The 23,373-nt window shown below is 49.9% G+C and overlaps 1 protein-coding gene across 7 annotated transcripts in view; it reads right to left on the bottom strand.

The window, feature by feature from the left end:
- Positions 1 to 666: 666 nt before the first annotated feature.
- Positions 667 to 23,373, bottom strand: part of LOC140398460 (beta-1,4 N-acetylgalactosaminyltransferase 2-like) — a 71,461-nt gene continuing 48,754 nt past the window's right edge. For all 7 annotated transcript variants that reach the window (XM_072487160.1, XM_072487157.1, XM_072487158.1 and 4 more), the window contains 5 exons: positions 19,638 to 19,724; positions 19,367 to 19,554; positions 5,727 to 5,867; positions 3,427 to 3,652; positions 667 to 1,291 (listed from right to left, as the gene is read on the bottom strand). In XM_072487160.1, coding sequence (XP_072343261.1) covers positions 1,080 to 1,291; positions 3,427 to 3,652; positions 5,727 to 5,867; positions 19,367 to 19,554; positions 19,638 to 19,724 — 854 coding nt within the window. In that variant the 3' untranslated portion in view covers positions 667 to 1,079. The remainder of the gene's footprint in view (positions 1,292 to 3,426; positions 3,653 to 5,726; positions 5,868 to 19,366; positions 19,555 to 19,637; positions 19,725 to 23,373) is intronic.

Below are 23,373 nucleotides of genomic sequence, written 5' to 3'. Positions count from 1 at the left end.
GGTCGGTCTATATGATCCACATTGCAGTGGGTCCTTGTCCCGCTTCAGGATCAGAGAAATCAGCGCTCCGGACATTGTCGGGGGCAGGGTCTCCCCCTCCCTTGCCTCATTGAAAGTCCTCACCAATTTCATACCCTATTATTTTATACAAAAATAATAGGGTATATCAACCAATTTCATACCCTATTATTTTTCTCTTTTTCCACTCAACGATTTAGTGTTTTGGAATTATTTATTTCACAATGTGTTGCGTGAGAAAAGAACGGGTTGAATTTGAAAAAAAATTAGAGTACCCAATTCTTTTTTTCCAATTAAGGGGCAATTCAGCAGGGTCAATCCACCTATCCTGCACATCTTTTTGTGTTGTGGGGGTAAGACCCCCACATACACGGGGGGAATGTGCAAACTCCACACAGACAGTGAACCCGGGCCGGAATCGAACCCGGGTTCTTGGCGCCGTGAGGCAGCGGTGCTAACCACTGCACCACCATGCCACTATTGAACTGACTGATTTAACACTCAGCAATACAGACCAATAGGTCTGACGTTCTTAAGATCTCAATCTTGTGGGCAGCACGGTGGTGCAGTGGTTAGCACTGCTGCCGAGGTTCCAGGTTCGACCCCGGCTCTGGCTCACTGTCCGTGTGGAGTTTGCACATTCTCCCCATGTTTGCGTGAGTTTCGCCCCCACAACCCCAAGATATGCAGTGATGGACAGGATATGTAGTCAAAACTTCAGCACTTGGTCAAGTGGGACACAGAGTCTCCAAACAGTTTGGTTGAGACAGTAACTGGTATTTGGCGTGGTGGTGGTGGGGGTGGGGGGTCGGGGGTGGGAGGTGCAATTAGAGCTGGGCAACAAAGGCTGACCTTGCCAGTGAAGCTCACATTCCATGAAAGAAATTGAAAAAAGTTGAATTGCAGGAAATTTCAGTTCATCCAGGAATTAATATCAAAGAGGCAGCATCATAGTATAGAGGGGGTAAAGAAAGTAGAAAGGCTGACAGAGGTAGTGATGAAGTTGGCCTTGGTGCCGTCACTGTATATGGGTAACCTGAGGTGGTGTTGAACCATCGCCATTAAATCCTGGTGTAACATTTTAAGTGGTTTTTGAAATAATGTAGAGCAAGTTTGTACTCCGTGTCATGTTTAGTGGGCCATCTAAATTTTGCATATTTTTGTTCAACTGCTTTCACTGAAACGTTTTCTGTATTTCTCTTCGCCTGATGGCTGATGGTGACATCATTGCACGATCCCACAAGAAGTCTGCCAAGGGCATCAATGAAAAACTCTAGGAATAATTCAAATTCAATTTTGTTGGTAAAATCATTGATATATAAAAATTAAACTTAGTCATAAAATAGCACAGAATGAAAAAGACCATTATCAATCTATCAAGCCCAGTTCTTTCACTCACAAAACCATGCTGTTATGAAAACTTCCCCTTCTATTAAATGACCTCTGGGAAAGTAGTGTTTAACTAACTCCATTCTTCAAAAATATACCAAACTAACTTCATGAAGTTTTAATTTTGGCCAACTGTGATCCACAAAACCTTCTTTATTCCAAAACGTTGTTTCCGATATTAAAATGTGTAGAATGGTGTCTGTGGGTGTGAGCCTCAAACGTAGAATCATAGAATTTACAGTGCAGGAGGAGGACATTTGGCCCATCGAGTCTGCACCGGCCCTTGGAAAGAGCACCCCATTTCATCCCACACTTCCAACCTATCCCTGTAACCCCCACATAACCTTTTTTTTTGGACACTAAGAGCAATTTAGCATGGCCATTCCAACTAACCTGCACATCTTTGGACTGTGGGAGGAAACCGGAGCACCAGGAAGAAACCCACGCAGACACGGGGAAAATGTGCAGACTCCGCACAGACAGTGACCCAAGCCAGGAATCAAACCAGGGACCCTGGAGCTGTGAAGCAATTGTGCTAACCACTTTGCTACCATGGCAATTTGGTAGCTGGCAATTTGGGGGCCTGACTGATCTCAACAGCACAAGTTCATTTGCTTAAAGTTCCCAGAGCCCCTCCAGGCACCCTATGAGGTCTACATCTGGTCTGTGATTGGGAGTGGAACATTGTCAGTAGGGCCCAAAGCAACAGTACCTGAATTCAGTGGGAAGAGGCGACTGGAGACGATCAGGAGCTGAGTCTGCATTGTGATCAAGGGTGAGGCATTGTGGGAATGAAGCAACACCAGACAGGTATGTCAATATTGCCAAACTATAACCCTTCCTATGCACCATTCTGTGTTGACTTGCATTTATTAGACTCAACTTTTCCAAATGTCAATTAATTTTGATTCAGGTTATTGTGTTTATACGTTTCCCCACCAACTGATGTTTGACCGATCAGTCGCTATTTGCGGGGTTTGCCCTTTTGCTAGCCAGCAACACCCACATCCCATGAACAAATAAAAATAAACAAATGATTTTTGTAGGATTGGTCAACTGACGGACAGAGGGTGTGCTTGCAGTTCAATAAATACAGTGGGTGATGCCAATAGAAGAGAGAGAGAGGGAGAGAGAGAGGGTGTCTCAATATGGAGGTTCTCTCTCAGCACGTTAAAAATATATGGAAGTACGGTGGTGCAGTGGTTAGTATTGCTTCCTCATGGCGCCGAGATCCCAGGTTCGATCCCAGCTCTGGGTCACTGTCCGTGTGGAGTTTGCACATTCTCCCCGTGCTTGCGTGGGTTTTGCCTCCACAACCCAAGATGTGCAGGGTAGGTGGAGTGGCGATGCTAAATTGCCCCTTAATTGGAAAAAATTAATTGGGTACTCTAAATTTATAATGAAAAAAAATATATGGAAGTAAAAATGGCGACAGATGTCAGATCACCATTGTGGAGGAGTAGCCCCTCTAAAGAGTGGGTTGAGGCTGCAGCTTTGATCATTTTGGCAGCAGTGTAGTGGTGATGGTGGAGGTGGGAGCTTAGTGGTTTAAAAGTAATCCAGAGGGGCCGAGCCTGGTCTTCCACTGGGAAGCCACTTACTTCCTATGGCTGCATTTTGGCTATATCAACATCATTTACTGTATGGAACCTTCTCGTCAGAACAAAAAAAAAAGGCCTTACTATGGTTCCTAATTAGCTCAATTGGCTACCTGCTGCTTGTGGGCAGGTTACTATCTGGACACAACCTGGCCTTGTGGGAAATGTTCAAGATTTTGGACCATGCCGCGAACAAGCAAGAAAGCCATCAATAGCGGGAAATTCCGGGCCTGCCCTTTCCTGTTCCCAGCCGCACCTTGCCTCGAAAATCCTGCCACCAGTTCATGGTGCATTTTGTACCATGTCTAGGTAACAAGATTGTTATCTAGACATCAAGACAAACAAATTTGAATAAAACCTGAATATCACCATCTAGTTGCATCATTAACATTGGGGAAGCACAAGCGAATGGTTCATTTACCTGAGTGAGCTATCCTTGCCAATCGGGGATCAAATCCAACACTCAGTATCTTCGCTGTCCTGGCCATAAAGAAGTTCACAACACCGCTGGTTACCACACAGTGTGGAAACCCATCCAGTGCATGGAAGCCACCAGGCTTGGAAAACAAACATTCTCCATCATCCTCGTTTCCTTTTTCATACCACAGCTTAAATTGGAATTTATTACCATTCACTGAGGCGCCAACCTACGGAAAATTATATTCCTTGTTACTCGAGAAGTTGAACATTGTTTCTCTAATACATTATCTATTTTTCTTATGAACCAGGGGCCGCCGATGTTATTGTCTTTTGGGCAAGTTTGAAGAAATGGATGTTTGTACATACGTCCTATAACTGCATCCCCTCATTTTCAAACAGTTCCCCCTAGTCCAGGACGCGCCCACAAGAGGAAATAGTGGCTGGAATTCTCAGGCCGCTGTTGCGCCGGCAGCGCAGCCCCGCCCATGGGTTTACCGGCAGCGTGGGGTGGCTTCAAGGGAAAAACCCATTGACAAACGCCGGGAATAGAGAATCCCGAGAAACACGCGGCTGGGCTGGGGAACTGGAGAATCCCGCCCATCCTTTTCACATTCACCACCTCAAAAATGTTTCAGGATCTCCTTTACCAAGTAGCGAGTAAACGTTTGGAAAGTTTTCTTTACATAATTTCAGCTAATTGTCTTTCAGGCCTTTGCTGGTGGAAGCTAGACTTTTACCCCATTACTGTTAGTGATCCCGTTAGCTTCCTGCTACATTTCCTACATTACAATAGTGACTACACTGAGCTAGGAGCTTGGATGCATGGGTTTCTGGAATCTTCTGCATATTTTAACTGCAGGATGTCTTTTTATTTTGATCCCTGATTGATAAGGTACCTACTGTTGGTTACGAAAGCTTGCAGCACAAGAATAAAGCCAAGCTGAGGTCTTGTAGGTCTAGTGGTGATGGGCTGGGGAGCTGGGAGAGATGGTGTTTGGGATATTTGACTGTGGGTTGGAGATGAGCAGACAGATCACACGGAGGGAGTGCACAGTTAAGGGGCGGGAATCCCCCCTTGCCCAACGGCGATATTGTAATTGCTGATCGGGCAGAGAATCGACTCCATCGGCCAAATTGGGGCTGCTGCCGGTTTGACTCTGGTCAGCCATGCTCCGCCCGCTCAGAAATGGCGTAATCATGTCGCGCTCAGTTGGTGCTTCATCTGCCGTCCCTCCTGCGATGCTCCGCCCCGATGGGCTGAGTTCCTGACGGTGCAGGACACAGGTGGTCTCAGCAGTGCGGGAACCCGGCGTGGCGGCTGCGGACTGTGTCCAGCGCCGCCACTCTCTGCCGGGATCCATGCCGCTGGCCAGAGAGGGCTTCTGCGAGGGCTGGGGGGGCTGGTGTGAATGGCCATGGGGTGGCCAGGGGGTGCGCTGTGGGGTCGCGGGTCAGGTCCTCGCATGGCTGGCGCCATGTTGTACGTCGTGACCGCTGCAGGTCGTCAGCCGCGCGCGCGCATGGGCGGCCAGGGATCCGGCTACTTTCGGCACGGGAGCCGGGAGTTGCATCCGCTGCCGGTGCTAGTCCCTCACCGGTCCCGGAATCAGTGAGGGTTTCACGCAGAAAATTCGGTCGTAAAAGACCACACATGCTCCGTTGGCTTCAACACTTAGTTGCTGAAATGGAAAATCCAGCCTCCGCTCTTTTGCACCTCTTGGCCCAAAGTCAGTTCAATAAAGACACTTTCCTTATGTATTCAACCCTTCTTGTCTCCTTTTTACCACAAGGCCAGAGAAACAGGGAAACCTAAAATGAAGGCATTCAGCATCGTAATAATATTTAAATAACCAATCTCTTCCTGAGGAGAATTGGCTACTTGCACCAAATCCCTTGTCCCACCTCTGCTGAAATATTAAGTAGGTGGATTTGAGATAAGCTGAGCTCCCATTTCAGATTTTCAGCTTTTTAGCCTTGCAGCTGAATCAAACTCATCAGTTGTTGGGAGGTAAATATAAAAATTACTAAACTATTTTCACATCTCATTCTAGGAATGGCTTTGAACGACAAGGTAATAGACGGAAATCATTTGTGTGGCTCCCAAAACATCAACATAGCACCCATAGCTATATCTTCTATACAAATAAAAGTTACATTGTGGAATGTGCCAAACTGAAATGTTCATCAGACTGGGATATTTGAACTACTTGCATTCACCCCCCCCCCCCCCCCCGCCTCCATTCCACCCCCCTCAGCACCCCCCCCCCCCACCCCCCCCGGGCCCTGCGGCTCCATGCTTACCACATCCAAGCTCGTGCTTTCCAAAACTTCCAGCAGTTTTTCTAATTTTGTGTCTTTTGTGAACAAAAAATCCTCATCCACCCAAAGAAGGTATTTAGTTGTGACTTGAGATGCCGCCAAATTTCTCCCAGCAAACCATCCCTGAGAAGAAGAAAATGAAAGAGGTTCAAGATCAATTAAATGCGGATCATTTGGTTTTTCGGAATTGGCTTGATCTCACTCTTGCCGCAAGAATGATTTTGTGTAAGGTTAAGTGACAGCAATGGCGGGAGGTCTGTCTGTTCTCTGGTACTCCACGCCCCCCCCCCCCCCGCCCCCCAATCCCCCCTCCCATGGTTCCCACCCGTTCCTCTAATTCAGCTGCAAAATCTCAGTCTTCAGTGGTGAAGGGCACTGCCCAAAATGCAGAATGGCAGGGAAACCTGAAATGCCAGTTAACAGCGAACAGGAATTGTTGAAAGTCTGCAAATCACCTCAGGGAGTGAACTCTTCGACCCTAATGAAGCAAACGGAAATAAATATTAGAGAAAAGGCACGATTAGCCTTAATAACAGCAGATATAGTGACCTGCAATTTGGCTGACACAGCCTTTTGGGAGCCGGGGTTGTGATTTGCAACTTGCCCCTGCTGCTTTCATTAGAAGTGAACTTCATGTTTGTTTGGTGCTGCCACCTCATTACTATGATCTGAGCGCAGGGCCAAGTGTCTGCCCTGCTTCTGGCTGCCTCTGCACTGTGTAAGGGCTCTGCAACATTGTGTGAATAGTACATAGTGCAGTCAGCCTTCTGTTCTTAAAGGCAGTCTGTCATTCTTACAAAAGCTGCACTGAATAATATTGCTACAAATTACAACGTGGAAAATGGAAGACAAAGGCAGAAAGGGGTTCCAGCATGATTGATTTGGCGCTGGAGGTATTAGTGGTGGAGGTGGGCAGGAGGAGAAATGGCATGATGCCATGGAAAGAAGGAAGAGCTCAAGGAACATCCTCAGAATGGAGTGGGGGCATATGGTGACAGATGTCAATTCCTAACATCTATCTTCCAGGACCTGGCAACAGTGCCATAAGAAGTCTAACAAACTCACTTGGGTGGTCAATGTCAGTGAATGCCACTTCACATGGCATCTCTTCCCACCCCACCACCAACCATTCGTGCTGTTCAAAGTACATCACCTACAACACTTATCCAGCAGCAGTTCGTGACACGCAGAACTCACACCTACCAATGCTGCCTGCGTTCCACCCACCACTCGATGCCTCCACATAGCTCCAGCTATTCAGCTATGGTAGGCAGATCACCCAAACATAGTGTGACATGATCACTGGCTTTCTGCCCTCTTTCTTGCAGGACAAGCTAGTACACAATAGAATGGAGCAAAGTAGAATTGTTAAGAGTCACAGCCGTTGGCATCTCCTGAACCTACAGAGGTTGTGGCCTCTCAGCATTATGAGACTGGTTGTCGCAGAGTCCATGGTGACAGGTATCGCTGAGAAAATCGAGGCTGAGAGTGTGTTCCTGCCTTATGCCCCTTCTCAACTTTGAGTTGACGCTCATCCTGAGATCTGGCATGACAAGCAGGTTGTCAACAATGTAACCATGGGCACCTTGTTTCACATTCCACCGTCTTTGTGCCAACCCTCTCCTTCCGGTTTTTGGACACTGATGCTCGATCAATAACTCCAGAAGCGAGATTGTTTGACAATTGAAGGCTTTATTGGACTAGATGTTTCCCCCAGCAGCGCAGATAGAGAATGCAGCTGCTAGGGAGACACAGACTCTTATACTCCGCCTTACTGGGCGGAACCAGCAGGCAGTCTTCACCAATGATCTTCCTGTCTCAGGTACCTCCCACACCAATGATCTTACAGCCTCAACCTAGGTGCCATAATACCCCTAATCTAGACTACCACAGACACCCAAGAAGTGTTGGTTGCCCGGTCGCAGCAGCCCCAGCACAAAGAGAGCAACAGGAAAGCTTTAATGAGGAGGCCTCACCACTGGATCGGACAGTCACAGCCAGATAGTGGCACTTGCATGTACTGTTATGGAGTTGTGATCGATACATGATGAGCCAGCTGTCATGAGATTTAAAAAATTTATTTATGGGATGTGGGCGTCACTGGTTAGGCCGGCATTTATTGCCCGAGAGCGGGATGCAGCCAGGCCGTGATTTGTGATAGATGCAGCTCACCAGAAGCCAAGGTCATCGTTGAGTGCTGCCGCAGAGGACTCAGATGATGACCACGATGGGGTAGCAGAGAAAAATATTGTGGTGGGCAAGCACACCTTAATGCTGGGTGCACTGGCTGGCTTGCCAGGCTGCCTCTTGTCGCCCTGGAGGAGCATGGATGAGTCTGGCTCTAACATGGCAGATACCATTGTGCAGAGCTTGCCCGTTTCTCACCCTCGAGTCCATCTCTGTCTTGTCTCCAGCGATGCTACGGAACCAAACTCATGCCTATTTACTCCAACTAAATCAAAATCAGGTGGGCATTTGGCTTCAAAAAATTGTGATCATTGTATTATTTTACTTGTGAAAAGCTACTTGCAATATTCTTTCAGGAAAGAATTAAAATCCAGGTGATTGTGCTTCCTTCAAAGGGAGCCTTTTTTCTTGCCTTAATTACTTACTGAAATTAACAGGATTCAATGCCAGGTCCTGTATTCTGTCGCTGTTTTGGGATACAGTGCTATAAATTGATCACAGCGATCCAAGTCAAACCAGAATACGACTGACGTCCAGCATTTTGAAACAAAGTCAAACGTGGCTTTGTTAAAAAAGGGCCGTCACACATGCGAAAACCTCTTCACAAAGTGATTTACCAACTAGGAGGTAATATCTGCATCGCCTTGGGTGTTGGCCCTGGGCTGCCAGTATCAGCTGGCCTTGTTCACAGAATGGAGGATGATGGCGACCCACTGTGAAATGAGCTCTGCTGCTCCTCGTTGTCTGACAAAGTCTGACTCTTGTCTTCAAGATGACATTCCACTGTCCACCCGGGTGGTCCCTGCGTGTCTACTGGCAAATCCTTCTCACGGGCCCACCTTCCTCCCCCTTCTCAGTTGGACGGTGCACAGCCCATCGGACAGGTGGTGGTGGAAAACAGTGTTTAATTGTGTGTATTTACAATAAGTGTACTTTTCCCCCTGACTATCTTGTAGCTGCTACACCCGTACCAACTTAAATGTCATCTATATTCCTTATCCTACGTGGCCTACCTCTCCTTCTATTTGTTTTCCCAGACAACACATCAGAAGTGGAGATGGCCTGCTGCTTATCCTGCCTTCAGACATGTAATGCCCTTGGCGGGCATACACTGGAGGTCCTGGACCTGGATGGGCCCGACCAACATTTGGGTGTCAAAGTTATCGCACAGTTCTGCCCGCTGCCCAAGAGCTGGGCCTGTGTCAGTTGGGGGGATTTAGAAGGCGGAAGTATTGCAGCACGTCCCTGTGGAAGACGGCGACATGGGACCCATCCCTTCCTCCTCCTTGGGATGCTGACTGGCCCCCAGGCTACTCCATGGGATGGAAGTGAAGCCGGAGTGAGCTGCGAAGGTGGACCATCAGCTGGCGTTGCAGCCCTGGAGGCCCGTCCTCAACTTTGTCATGGTCTTGATGCCCTCAGCCATGGAGCATTGAGACTGGGACATATCCCATGAGCCATATATCTCACTGCCTGTGATGTGTCCCTGAGTGACTGATCGAGGTCAGTTAGTACCTGGCCAATGCTTTTGTGCCCTCAGCCATGTCTCTTTGTGAATGAGCGAAGCTCTGGAGCATCGCAGCAATGTGCTCCTGCATCCGGGACATGTCCACCTGTGACTGGGTTCTCCTGTCCTGTACCTCAGCCATGGATAGCACAGTATAGACTTGGATATCCTGACACATTGCTCTGATGTCTTGCCCCTGGCCTCACACTGTGGATGCCACCCTTTCTGTGTTAGCCTGGGTGCCACGCATTGTCAGCAACATCTCCTGCTCCTGAAGGCAGCTGGACACCTCCTCCTGTTGCTGACACCCTCTCCGAGCAAATCCTGGCTCTGCATCTGCACCAGCGATGGGATCATATTTTCCAGAAGCGCGACATGTATCTGGACGACAGCAGTTCCCTGGGATCGGGCAGCCCTCCGACCACCCGCTGACTTGAAAAGCCCCTGCCTCCATTTGATGTGCTGCAGCATGTGTGTACCGCTCACCAGAGGGTGATCCAGGAGCCTGATCAGTAACATTACCCACTGAGGTAATGTTCTCTGCGATGGTGGATGGTGCTGTGAAAGCAGTGTCAGCCTTGCCTGATAGTGATCCTGCAAGACAAAAGACATGGGGTGAGATTGTGGGAAGGACTGCTCTGTGGGAGAGCGGTGACCCACTTCCTGTAGGGACATCTGTGTTGCACTGGGCTTTCACCTTCTTACTGTGCCGACCTCCGTCACAGCCACTGCCCTATCCTTGATCTCCCATGGGAGTTGCAGTGCCCTCTCTTCAGAGGGGTTGTGGATCCGAATATCTGGGACTCCCCTTCCCATCTTCTGGCGCTCGCAGCGGTTATGGGCTGCCTTATCCTTGGCAACACAAAAAGGACATAGTGAGACGCTGGGAGGTGAGTTCTATTGGGGGGGGGGGGATCTGCAGCCGGTGGCATGTGTGTGCAAGGTGCCTGGCCAAAGAGGACAATACATGTGTTGGGCTTTGATGGAGGGTTGGTTGTAAGAGAGTTGCAGGCAGATGGGGTGTTGTTGCCATCTAGTGGTTTGGGGGCTGATATGAGGAGTGAGAATATGGGGCAACATTCTCCCGAAATGGCGCGATGTCCGCCGACTGGTGCCCAAAACGGCGCCAATCAGACGGGCATCGCCCCGGCCCAAAGGTGCGGAATGCTCCGCATCTTTGGGGGCCGAGCCCCAACATTGAGGGGCTAGGCCGGCGCCGGAGGAATTTCCGCCCCGCCAGCTGGCGGAAACGGCCTTTGTTGCCCCGCCAGCTGGCGCGGAAATGACATCTCCGGGCGGCGCATGCGTGGGAGCGTCAGCGGCCGCTGACAGTTTCCCACTCATGCGTAGTGGAGGGAGTCTCTTCCGCCTCCGCCATGGTGGAGACCGTTGCGGAGGCGGAAGGGAAAGAGTGCCCCCACGGAACAGGCCCGCCCGCGGATCGGTGGGCCCCGGTCGCGGGCCAGGCCACCGTGGGGGCACCCCCCGGGATCAGATCGCCCCACGCCCCCCCCAGGACCCCAGAGCCCGCCCGCGCCGCCTTGTCCCGCCATTCAAAAGGTGGTTTAATCCACGCCGGCGGGACAGGCAATTTATCGGCGGGACTTCGGCCCATTCGGGCCGGAGAATCCGGGGGGGGGCCCGCCAACCGGTGCGGCCCGATTCCCGCCAGCCCCCGGCGATTCTCCTACCCGGCGGGGGGTCGGAGAATGACGCCCATGATATGTGAGAGGGTATTAAGCCCCCCACCCCTCTGCACGCTCTCAGACTCTCCTCCTTGTCGTGTTGGGTGTTCTGATGTACAAACGATCCAACACGGCTGGAGATGGTGTAACTCAATTTTATTAACTGGTTAACTGTAACAACACACTGCAAACTTGGGTAAGTGCATTACCAGCTAATCTGTGGACCTTGCCCTATTACTATCTGGGTGAGGCACTCAGCACATGGTGAATGTCTGAGTGGCAGGCTCTGAGCTTGGTGCTCTGAGCTGTTTGATTGCACCATGATATGCTGATCTAAATATCATGACACTCCTTGGACAATCCTGCTCAACCCGTGCCCTTGAAGCTTTATTTTGTGCAGAAGGTGCCCAGGTCCACCCTGAACCCTACAAACTGGAGACTGTCTCCAAAACAACCCCCATTGTGGCCATTTTGGGACGAGCTGATTTATTTGCCTGTGTCTGTGTGTGTGACACTGTGTGTGTGCGACACTGTGTGTGTGTCGGTGTGTGTGTGACTGTGTGAGAGTGTGATTGTGTGCAAGAGTGTGACTGTGTGTGACTGTGTGCGAGAGTGTGTGAGGTGCCGATAGTTAATTTGGACATTCTGAATTCTTCCTCAGTGTACTCGAACAGGCGCCGGAATGTGGCGACTGAAGTGTTGGGTACTCTGATACACAGACGAACCAACACGGTTGCGAATGGTACAACGCAGTTTTATTTCAATGAACTATTAACATATTAAACTCTGGTATTCAGCACATGGTGAACCTCTGAGTGGCTGGCAATGAGGTCTGTGCCCTGAGCCCTCTCCTGCTCGAGTGCCCAGGAAGTGTTGTGTTCCCTGCTTTGTACTGTGTATGCTCGTGTCCGTGATTGGCTGTCGTGTTTTGTGTGTTGATTGGTCCGTTGATCTGTCCATCATTATGTGTGTATGTATGTGCTGTGATGTTCACCTGAATATCATGACAGCAACTAGGGGCTTTTCACAGTAACTTCATTGCAGTGTTAATAAAGATTATTAAAGGACAGGAGTGATGCCACGGAGGCGATGACTCACCCAAGCTGCCCTAAGGAGGTCGTTCATCTTCTTACTGCATTGCGTGCCGATCCTCTTGGTAATGCTGCCAGCCTCTGCCACCTCATGCCAGGCTCTGTTGAGAAGGATGGGCTTGAGTCTCTGCCGCCCCACCCTGGGGGAAAGGGTGTCCCTCCTCTCCTCAATGGCATCCAGCATTCTGTCCATCTCCAACTCCTGGAATCTGGAGGCTGTTCTTTTAGCTGCCATCGCCTTGGCTGGAATCACAGTCTGTTGTGAGTGGTTCACTTAAAAGCTGCTCCAGCTTGTGAAGCTTTTTAATGCAAATCACGGCCCCAGCGAATCAGATGCCAGCGGGGCCTAGAATTTCTCGGGCTTCACATGGGCAGTGTGCTGGCCCATTTGCATCACCTGAATTTTAATTGCCCCGACACTCCTAGCCCAATACCTTTCAGATGGATCTGTTTGATTCATCGTGGATAAAAGTAGCCTCCAAACATGTTTCAATTAAGAAGGAAAACAGATGAATCGATTTTTTAGTTCTTCTGCATTTTGAAGTTGTTACCATATGGTCTGAATTTTATGCTCCCCCCACACCCAGTTGTTTTGGTGGCGCAAGGAGGGGGGTAGGGGTGGGGGTAGGTAGTGGACAGGATTCCTTACGGGATCCCTAAGCTGGCACGATTTTACAGCAGGGCAGATAGGGCCTTGGGCAGGAAGCCCGCCCTTGCCCCAATTAAGGCCCTTAACTGGCCACTCAATGGTCACTTCAGGGCCTTTTCCTACCAGCCTCAACTTTTAGGCTGGCAGGTGTCTGATGACTAAGGGTGGGAAACTGAAGTTCTCACCCTCAATTTGGGCAGGAAGTGGGGTGCACCTCCATCGCACAGCCCCGAAAGACTGGCGGAGCCCTCCCCTTATGAACTATAGGCTTCAGGCCCTCCATCCGCACCACGTCCTCCTCCAGCCTACCACCTGTCAGTGAAATTGCCCCCCTTGTGACCACCCCCCTCCTAGGGAAAACCACACTCTCTCCTCCCTCGGACCCCCGGAAATTAGCAGAACTAAGGTTCCCAGGACTTAGTCTCAGGCATGCACTGCAGTACCTCTTCTGGCCACTGCAGTGCTGCGCCTGGATGGGCTGGAGAGCCACGATTGGATTTCCAGCAGCAGAAATTCGATCTGCTACCGATCAGCATTCATTTGAGTGTGAAATGGCAGTGGGCCTATTAGAGTCTGCAGGGATATGTTCCCCATCGACTCTGCTGATAACGGGCGCTGAGAGCTCGGCATCCTGATAATTCAGGCCCATATGCCTAGTTTTTGCTTACGTATGCGGCACTGCCAGGGTGCCAGGATGGCATTGCCAAGGTGCCAGGGCAGTGCCCCATATCCGGCACCACTCGAGGACTATACACCCCCCCCCCCCCCCCCCCGGTCCTGGCATAATCATCACAACTGTCTTTAATTTTTCACAGCCTGTTATGATTTCCACCGTCTAATGTGACAGCTAACGTGCCCTGAACCAATGGGTGTAAGTCACTGAATGATATTAAAATACATTTAACTTCTGGCCGGAAACTGATTATGCCGCTGGCAGGGGGCAGGAAAGATCTCAAACTGCCGCGTATCCCATTATGACCCTCTTGAGAGAGTTAGCGGCCATGACGGGATTTGCGTGCACGTTGAATGGGCCCACAAAATCACACCCATAATACTTTTCATTTGATAATATCACTTGTATTACTCATGTACTGGAAAACAGATTGGAGGGGGTGTGGTGAATGTATTGCAGTAACCATTCACCATGTATGTAACTGTATCACACTGTTGCCATGGGAGGGCTCCACCTATGGACCGTTGTAAGGTATAACCTGTGATGTATCATGTTGGTGCCTTTGTGGGCTCCGCCCCTGGCTCCTCCCCTTGAGGGGAGGTATAAAGAGCAGTAGCCCTGTAGGCGGCTCTCAGTAGCAGAGCAGTCGCAGGCAGGCACTGTTCTAGTCGATTAAAGCCACAGTTTACTTCTACTCCATGTTTCGTGTGAATTGATGGTCGCATCAATTTAATCGACTACAACACCACAATGGAATCAGCCCTCAAACCTGACCGACTTGAACTCGACCCGCAAGCCACGGAGGCAAAAGGGATTTTTTCGCATTGGCTCCGCTGTTTCGAGGCCTACCTCGCAGCCTCCTCCTCGCCTTCCGTCTCCGACGATCAGAAGCTGAACCTCCTCCATGCCCGGGTGAGCCATCGAATCTCTATTCAACTTGAGGAAGCTTCCACCTACGCAGACGTGCTCGTGATTTTGAGGCGCCTATATGTAAGGCCAGTGAATGAGGTGTACGTGCGGCATCTCCTCACTATGCGCCGCCAACGCCCCGTGGAATCGCTGGAGGAGTACCTACGCGACCTCAAAATCCTTGTGCGAAGTTGCAACTACCAGGCTGTTACGGCCACTCAACATATGAACCTCGCAGTCCGGGACGCCTACGTGGCTGGAGTCCGGTCCAACTACGTGAGACAGCGCCTACTCGAGAAGGGTGCCCTAGATCTGGAAGAGACGGTAAAGCTAGCCTCCTCCCTAGAAGTAGCGTTCCAAAGACTCAACGCGTTCCCGTCTGATCACGCGACCCCCTCGTGGACCCCCGACCAAAGAGTATCCCAGGCCTGTGCCGCGCGACTGCCCGCCCAACACGGGGGGCTACCCTGCTATTTCTGCGGCCAGCGTCAGCACCCCAGGCAGCGCTGCCCGGCCCGGAACGCGAACTGCAGCGACTGCGGAAAAAAAGGACATTTTGCTAAGGTTTGCCTGGCCAGGTCAAAACCCTCAAAATCGCAGGCCCGATCTTTAGACTCACAGGCCCGCAGATCCCGCAGTGTAGCAGCTTGCCTACCGGCTCCGCCCCGGACGCGTGATCGGCCTCGTGCTGTCCGTGGGGGCAGCCATCTTCAAGCCCGCACAACGCGTGCGACTCATGGGGGCCGCTATCTTGGCCATCCTCTCCCACGCGGCCCACCACGTGCGACTCATGGGGTGGCCATCTTGGACGCCAGCTTCCTCACCGCCCGACACGTGCGACAGATGGGGGCCGCCATCTTGGCCGCCATCTGCAATGTCGCCTGACACGTGCGACCGATGGGGGCAGCCAGCTTTGGACCATCCCAGCACCTCCAACCACACCGGCTACACGCAACTCAGCGCGGTTACTCTGGACCAGTCGCGACCCAAACACCTCCGGAGCTCCATGATGACCGTCCGGGTAAATGGACACAAAACACCTTGCATATTCGACTCCGGGAGCAGGGAGAGCTTTATTCACCCAGACATGGTAAGACGCTGCTCGCTCCCAATCTTCCCGGCACACCAAACCATCTCCCTCGCTTCTGGGTCGCACTCGGTGCATATCTACACTCCTCTCCTGTTGGGACTGGATTTCCAGTGTAACCTCAAGAGCCTGACCCTGAAATTCGGCGGGCCCCTACCCCCACTCACCGTATGTAGCTTTGCGACACTAGAAGCCGACCCTCCCCTGCTCTTCGCAAACCTTACCGCCGACTGTAAGCGAGTCGCCACCAGAAGCAGGCGGTATAGCATTCAGGACAGGACTTTTATTAGGTCCGAGGTCCAACGACTCTTGCGGGAGAGGATCATTGAGGCCAGCAATAGCCCCTGGAGAGCTCAGGTGGTGATCGTCAGGACCGGGGAAAAGAACCGGATGGCTGTAAATTACAAACCATAAACCGGTACACGGATCTTGAGGCGTACCCCCTTTCCCGGATCGCAGACATGGTTAACCAGATCGCGCACTACCGGGTGTTCTCCACGGTGGATCTGAAGTCTGTGTACCACCAGCTCCCAATCCGCCTGGAGGACCGCCACTACACGGCCTTTGAGGCAGAAGGCCGCCTCTTCCACTTCCTCCGGGTCCCCCTCGGCGTCACAAATGTGGTCTCGGTCTTTCAAAGAACCATGGACCGAATGGTGGACCAGTACGGGCTGCGGGCCACGTTTCCATACTTGGACAATGTCACCATCTGCGGCCATGATCAGCAGAACCACGATGCCAACCTCCAGAGATTTCTCCAGACCGCCCAAACCCTTAACCTCACTTACAACAAGGAGAAATGCGTTTTCCGCACAACCAGGCTAGCCATCCTCGGCTACGTCGTGGAAAACTGGGTTCTAGGGCCCGACCCTGACTGTATGCGCCCCCTCCTGCAACTCCCCCTTCCCCACGGCCCTGAAAAGGTGCCTCGGGTTCTTTTCTTATTACGCCCAGTGGGTCCCCAACAATGTGGACAAAGCCTGCCCACTAATCAAGGCCACCACCTTCCCACTGGCGGCCGAGGCCCACCAGGCCTTCAGCTCCATCAAGGTGGACATCGCCAAAGCCACGATGCGCATGGTGGACGAGTCCGTACCCTTCCAGGTGGAGAGCGACGCGTCAGAGGTCACCCTCGCCGCTACCCTCAATCAGGCAGGCAGGCCAGTAGCATTTGTTTCACGCACCCTCACCGCCTCTGAAATTCGACACTCCTCGGTCGAAAAAGAAGCCCAAGCCATCGTGGAAGCCATACGGCACTGGAGGCACTACATCGCTGGTAGGAGGTTTACCCTCGTCACCGACCAACGATCAGTAGCCTTCATGTTCGATAATACGCAGCGGGACAAAATCAAGAACGATAAGATCTTGAGGTGGAGGATCGAACTCTCCATCTATAATTACAATATAGTATTTTGCCTGGGAAGCTCAACGAGCCCCCAGATGCCCTGTCCCATGGCACATGTGCCAGCGCGCAAGAGGCCCGACTCCGGGCTATCCAAACTGACCTCTGCCACCCAGGGGTCACCCGGCTTCTCCACTACATCAAGGCCTGCAACCTGCCCTACACCACTGAGGAGGTCAGAGCCATGACCAGGGACTGCCCGATCTGCGCGGAGTGCAAGCCGCACTTCTATCGTCCGGATAAGGCCCACCTGGTAAAGGCATCCCGGCCCTTTGAGCGCCTCAGTATCAATTTTAAAGGGCCCCTCCCTTCCACCAACTGCAACACATATTTCCTCAATGTCATTGACGAATTCTCCCGCTTCCCCTTTGCAATCCCCTGCCCCGACATGATTGCCACCACCGTCATTAAAGCCCAACATATTGTCTTCACCCTGTTTGGTTTCCCCACGTATGTTCACATTGACCGGGGCTCGTCGTTCATGAGCGATGAACTGCGTCAGTACCTGCTCAATAAGGGCATCGCCTCGAGTATGACTACCAGTTATAACCCCCGTGGAAACGGGCAGGTGGAGAGGGAGAATGCAACGGTCTGGAAGACCGTCCTCCTGGCCCTATGGTCTAGGAATCTCCCAGCTTCTCACTGGCAGGAGGTCCTCCCCGATGCGCTCCACTCTATTAGGTCTCTCCTTTGCACGGCCACAAACGAGACCCCTCATGACCGCCTGTTTGTTTTCCCCAGGAAATCCACCTCCGGGGCCTCGCTTCTGTCCTGGCTGAAGACACCAGGGCCCGTCCTACTTCGCAAACATGTCAGGAGTCATAATCCGACCTCCCGGTTGAGAGGGTCCAGCTCCAACCCCCAGTACGCATACATAGAACACCCCGACGGCCGACAGGATACGGTTTCCCTCCGGGACCTAGCGCCCGCAGGCTCCACTATCACCGCCACCCCAACTTACCCCACCCAACCTACGCTGACCAGAACCTACATGGCACCCGGACCCCCTCCCACCCCCCATTCCCTCTTCACCGACCCGCAGGAACGAAGCTCCGGAAGACACGCTCCTGGAGTCCACATCTGTACCCGCACCGGTAACGTCATTACCCATGCCTGCACGGATGAGTTTGACACCCTGGCCAGCTGCGATCCGGCGATCACAGCGCACGATCCGGGCGCCGGACAGGCTGAACTTATGAACCCTTCACCCCCACCGGACTTCATTTTTTAACAGAGGGTGGATGTGGTGAATGTATTGCATTAACCATTCACCATGTATGTAACTGTATCACGCTGTTGCCATTGAGGGCTCCACCTATGGACCATTGTAAGGTATTACCTGTGATGTAACATGTTGGTGCCTTTGTGGGCTCCGCCCCTTGCTCCTCCCCTTGAGGGGAGGTATAAAGTGCAGTAGCCCTGTAGGCGGCTATCAGTAGCAGAGCAGTCGCAGGCAGGCACTGTTCAAGTCGATTAAAGCCACAGTTTACTTCTACTCCATGTTTCATGTGAATTGATGGTCGCATCAAGGGGGTGTGATTGTTGTAATTGGATGGAGGGCCAGGATGACTGCCAGGATCCAAAACAACTATAAGAAGTGGTTTTAATATGTTAATAAACCATGAGGAACTTCAAGAATTTACGCAAGGCAATAAAAGAACTAGTTTTGATGTGGGTTGTTTTTGTTCAAAGGGAGACATACACAAGTTGTAAAAGTTGTAAGTAAGTGAGGCAAAGATAGGGTCAGTTTACTTTTTAAAATATGAGTTAAAGTAAATAAAGGAGTTTGATCAGTTCTGAGAGATTGGATGAACACCAGAGGGTAGAGAGATCAAAGGGGAGGAACGGATTTAAGAAAACACTGAAGCTTGTGTGAGGGGGTTGCTGCTTAGATCTCCCACATTCGGAGAATCAGAACTTGAGATTGCAATGATATGGTCGGACTTTTTTCCCATTTGCTTAGCTGAATATCTCAAGAGCAGGTGGCTTAGGTCAACTCAGGCCAAACCTAGCTCCCCAGGATTCACCCTGTTGGCAGGCTCAGTAGGTGAATTGACCAATTGCTTATCCTTCCAGAGCAGGTGAACTGTGATGATGCACCTGCTTGGTATTTGGAGTTCACTGGAATCATACAGGAGCCTGGGGTCAAACATGACTCAGAACAAATGAACAAGTGGAACTCCATCTTGGCTGAATTCCCACTTCGTTTGGGTGGTTTAAAAATAATCCCGAATAAACTTGATTTGTTTTTTATACAATGGACAATGCATGGGCAATGCATGGGCAATGTTGGTACTAGGGAAGTTGAGATTGTAGGAAATTGGTCACAAAAACTGGAAATCAGATACGATACAAATTCACCGAATTGTGCTTTGAAATCTAAATTTGGTTTAATGTCTGTATAGATTATAAATTGAATATCTTTACTGTACTTTTGCGAATGGCATCAGGTATTGTTCGATGTGGGGTCCTTCAATTTTTTCAGGAATTTCACTGTCGTCTGCAATGATTATCGTCATGTTTGGGTAAAATCTCCGAATGCTATCTATCAAGATTCGAAGCTTATGATATCTTAAGAACGTCTTTGTTGTAATGGTTACCAGGGAGTTGATGTCTCTGTCTGGATTAAGGAAAGGGAAGGCTTGTTATTTGATGAAAAAATATGATGTAAATATTCATAGCCCAAATTCAAACTGAATTTACCTTGTCCGGGATCAAACAACCGTGGCATTGGGGGTTGTCTGATAAGAATCGGAAATTCAGCAGCATGCTCTTCAAACTGAAAAGACACTTGTGTATAAAGAAAATAAAGAGGTACAATAAGCGAAAAACAACATATTTAGTGACCAGCAGTTTAAAATAAATTCACTGACTGATTGTAACAAAAATCGCAGAAGGCCTTATGGAATACAAAAATATTTGATTCCAGGTCTTAAAAAAAGTAAAGAATCTTACTCTTAAACCCATTGTTTCAACCATCCTGCTTGTCTTCAAATTCACCCAGGGCCCGGGATTCACCAGGCTCGCCAGCGAGGTCTCAACTGGGTGCTGTTTGGTACTGACTCATAAAGCCGTGAACCAGTCATGATTGAACCTCAGGGTTCTCGCTGGGGAGTTGAGGCCCCCGGGTGGTTGGCACTGGGCAGGGTGGCACTCCCCTTGGCACCTGGCCACTTGGCACAGCTAGCCCGGCAACCATCTTCAGCCAGAAGTGCTGAGTGGGTGATTCATCTCGTCCTCCTCCTGAGGTCCCCAACACGACAGGATGCCAGCCTTCAGCCAATTTAATTCACTCAACATGATATCAAGAAACGGCTGATAAGGCACTGCATACTGCAAAGGCTATGGGCCCTGACAACATCCCGGTATAGTACTGAAGAATTGCGTTCAGAACCAGCTATGCCCTAAGCCAAGCAGTTCCAGTTCAGTTATGACACTGGCTTCTACCCAGCGATGTGAACAATTGCTCAGATATGTCCTATCCACAATAATTTAATCCAGTCAGTTATTGCCCTATCAGTCCACCATTGATCACCTACAATGTGATGGAAGATGTTGCCTTCAGTTCTAGCAAGCAGCACTTACACAGAAATACAATTCCTCCATTCAGTTCTTCATCTCATTACAGCCTTGGTCCACATGAACAAAGAGCTGAACTCAAGAGGTGAGGTGAGAGTGTCTACTCTTAACATCAAAATATAATTTGACTTGAGTGTGACATCAAGGAGCCCCAGTAAAATTGTTGTCAATGGGAATCAGGAGAAAATCTCTCCACTGGTTAGAACCATACCTAGCACAAAGGAAGATGGTTGTGGTTGCTTGAGACCAATCATCTCAGTGCCAGGATATTGCCACAGGATTTCCTCAGGCCAACCATCCTAGGCCCAACCATCTTCAATTGCTTCATTAATGGCCTTCCTTTGATCAGAAGACAGAAGTGGGGATGTTATCTGATAATTGTATTGTATTTGTGACTCCTCAGATTCTGAAGCGTTCCATGTCCATATGCAGCAAGACCTGGACATTATGCAGGCTTGGACTAAAACGTGGTAAGTAGTATTTGAGCCACACAAGTGCCAAGCAATGATAATCTCCAACAACAGAGAATCTAACCATCTCCTCTTGATATTCAAGAGAATTATTATTGCTGAATCCTCCATCATCAACATCGTGAGGGATAGCATTGACCAGAAACTTAACTGGACTTATCATATAAATAGTGTGGTTACAAGAGCAGGTCAAAGGCTGGGAATTCATAGGCAAGTAACTCACCTCCTGACTCTCTAAAGCCTATCCACCAAGGCACAAGTCAAGGGTGCACTGGAATACTCTCCACATGCCTGGATGAGTGTGGCTCCAAGAACACTCAAGAAGCATGATACAATCCAGAACAAAGGACACTTGATCAGCATCCTATTCACCAACTTAAACATTCACTCCCTCCACCACAATCAAAAGGTGGCAGCAATGTATGCCACAAGATGCATTGCAGCAACTTATCAAGTTTCCTTCAACGGTACTTTCCAAACCCACAAACTCTACAACCTAGAACAAGAAGAGCAGATGCATGGAAAAACCATCACCCCTAAATTCCCCTCCAAGCCACACAGCATCCTGACTTGCAACAATATCACTGTTCCTTTACTCTCTAACAGCGTTGTGGGTACACCTACTACGGATGGACTGCAGCAGTCCAGGAAGGCGACTCACCACCACCTTCTCAAGGGCAATTAGGAATGAACAACAAATACCAGTCTTGCTCGCGATGCTTACGTCCCACGAAAGGATGGAAATAGAATAATGTTTTTTTTCCATTATGACTACAAATCTGATCTGAAAAATATCTATGCATTTCCTTCATAATATTGTACTCCCTAGAACTTTGAAGGTTAAGGGATGATTTGATCAAAGTTTCCAAGATATTAAAATAGGGTAAATCATAGATTCAGAGAATTTACAATTCAGAAGGAGGCCATTCAGTCCATTGAGTATACACCGGCCCTTGGAAAGAGCACCCTACCCAAGCCCATGCCTCCACCCTAGCCCCGTAACCCAGTAACACCACACACACTTTTGGACACTAAGGGGCAATTTAGCATGGCCAATCCACCTAATCTGTACTTCTTTGGACAGTGGGAGGAAATCGGAGCTCACGGAGGAAACCCACGCAGACACGGGGAGAAAGTGCAAACTCCACACAGTCACCCGAGGCTGGAATTGAACCTGGGACCTCGGAGCTGTGAGGCAGCAGTGCTAACCACTGTGCCACCATGCCGCTCCTTTGTCCTAGTGAATGCTCCACTATCAGATTGAGCAGCAAAGAATACGCTGTACTAAGAGAGAGCTACTGCTCTAAGTTGATCTGACGTGACTTTTAAATCAGGATTTTCAACCTGATGGATTAGAGTGGCCGCTGTGGTGAGATTGCTCCCATAGGAGGGGCTACATTCAGAGCTGAAACAGTGGGATTTTCCTCAGTGTCAGACAGAAAAAAAGGAGAATGCTAAGAAAAATGTTATATCACAGTGCTATCATGAGATTCTAATGGTTGGTCTCAATGGGTGAGATTTAATGACCTTATCCTCGAGAGTGGGCTAAGCGGTGGAAAGGATTGTATAATGGGAGGGAAGGCATGGCATGGAGTGTCCTTCGCCGACCTGATATTCCGCAATTAAGGATGAGGGCTTTCCCACTCAGACACTAAATTGAGACTTTAAAGTGGTCATTTAAGGGTCTCATGTCATCACTGCTTTTAAGAATACGATTAGTGCCACGTGAGCAATGGAGGGAGCCACTGGCAGCGAGGACTTACTCCCGATAGGGGGTTGAAGGCCTGTTGGCTCTAACCAGCTTGTCCCCCTTAACTCTCTGCGTGACCTACTGGCAGCTCGGAGTGGCAACGGGCCAGGCAGATGTCTGGTAGGCTTTTGATCACATCGGGGCTCTCTGAAGTGCTCATGTTGGGGTTACCATGGGCTTTGTCAGTGGATGGACCCATTTTGTTTTACTCATTTACAGGATGTAGTGGGGGGCGGGAGTTCCAGGATTTATCCAATGACATTAAATTCAACCCAAGAGATTTCAATAATAGATTGAATTTATATAGATGTTTAATGTAGTAAAGTATCCCAAAGTAAAAAAAGTGTCAACAAAGAGAATTTGACATCCACCGCGTAAGGAGATATTAGGGCAGGTCACCAAAATCCGATTGAAGAATTGGATTTTAAGGAGCGTCTTGGAGGAGAAGAGGGAGCCGGAGAGTCAGCAAAGTTTAGGGAGTAAATTCAAGAGCAAAGGGTTCAGGCAGATGGAAGTACCACTACCTGTGTGACTAAAAACAACCCAACGATATGCAGGTTAGGTGGATTGGCCACGCTAGATTGCCCCTTAATTGGAAAAAATGAATTTGCTCTAAATTTATAAAAAGAATGAAAATATT

This window comes from Scyliorhinus torazame, chromosome 21, assembly GCF_047496885.1.
Source record: "Scyliorhinus torazame isolate Kashiwa2021f chromosome 21, sScyTor2.1, whole genome shotgun sequence".
Classification (NCBI taxonomy): domain Eukaryota; kingdom Metazoa; phylum Chordata; class Chondrichthyes; order Carcharhiniformes; family Scyliorhinidae; genus Scyliorhinus; species Scyliorhinus torazame.
Note: the sequence above shows the minus strand (reverse complement) of the source record. Positions and strands in the feature narration are given on the sequence as shown.